Source organism: Charadrius vociferus, unplaced genomic scaffold, assembly GCF_000708025.1.
Source record: "Charadrius vociferus isolate BGI_N301 unplaced genomic scaffold, ASM70802v2 scaffold1020, whole genome shotgun sequence".
Taxonomy (NCBI): domain Eukaryota; kingdom Metazoa; phylum Chordata; class Aves; order Charadriiformes; family Charadriidae; genus Charadrius; species Charadrius vociferus.
The window spans coordinates 578,774-579,099 of NW_009646502.1; the positions used below are offsets into that span (position 1 = coordinate 578,774).

The 326-nt window shown below is 69.6% G+C and overlaps 1 protein-coding gene across 1 annotated transcript in view; it reads left to right on the top strand.

The window, feature by feature from the left end:
- SPEG (SPEG complex locus) overlaps positions 1-326 on the top strand; it is a gene marked incomplete at its 3' end in the record, with an annotated part of 21,721 nt that overhangs the window by 17,568 nt on the left and 3,827 nt on the right. Inside the window, exons 30-31 of the mRNA XM_009884155.1 lie at positions 13-154; positions 231-306. Coding sequence (XP_009882457.1) covers positions 13-154; positions 231-306 — 218 coding nt within the window. The remainder of the gene's footprint in view (positions 1-12; positions 155-230; positions 307-326) is intronic.

Genomic DNA, 326 nt, shown 5'->3' on the forward strand with positions numbered 1-326 from the left:
GGTGGGGGGGAGAGCCAGAAGCGGTCCCGCTGGGAGCGCTGGGGGCTCTCGCGGGGCAAGAAGGAGAAAGTGGCCTCGCAGCCCAGCATCCCCTCCAGCCTGCTGCGGGAGGAGGGACCCACCACCGGCCGGCCGCACGCACCCAGCGAGTCGGGTAGGTGCAGCCCTGGGATGGGATGAGGGGTGCCCGTTACTGCTCCAGCCTGACACCCCCTGCTTCTGCTTTCCAGATTTCCCCCCCGTTTTCCACATCAAGCTGAAGGACCAGATGCTGCTGGAGGGGGAGGCGCTGACCCTCCGCTGCCTGCCCGCCCGACGACCCCGCC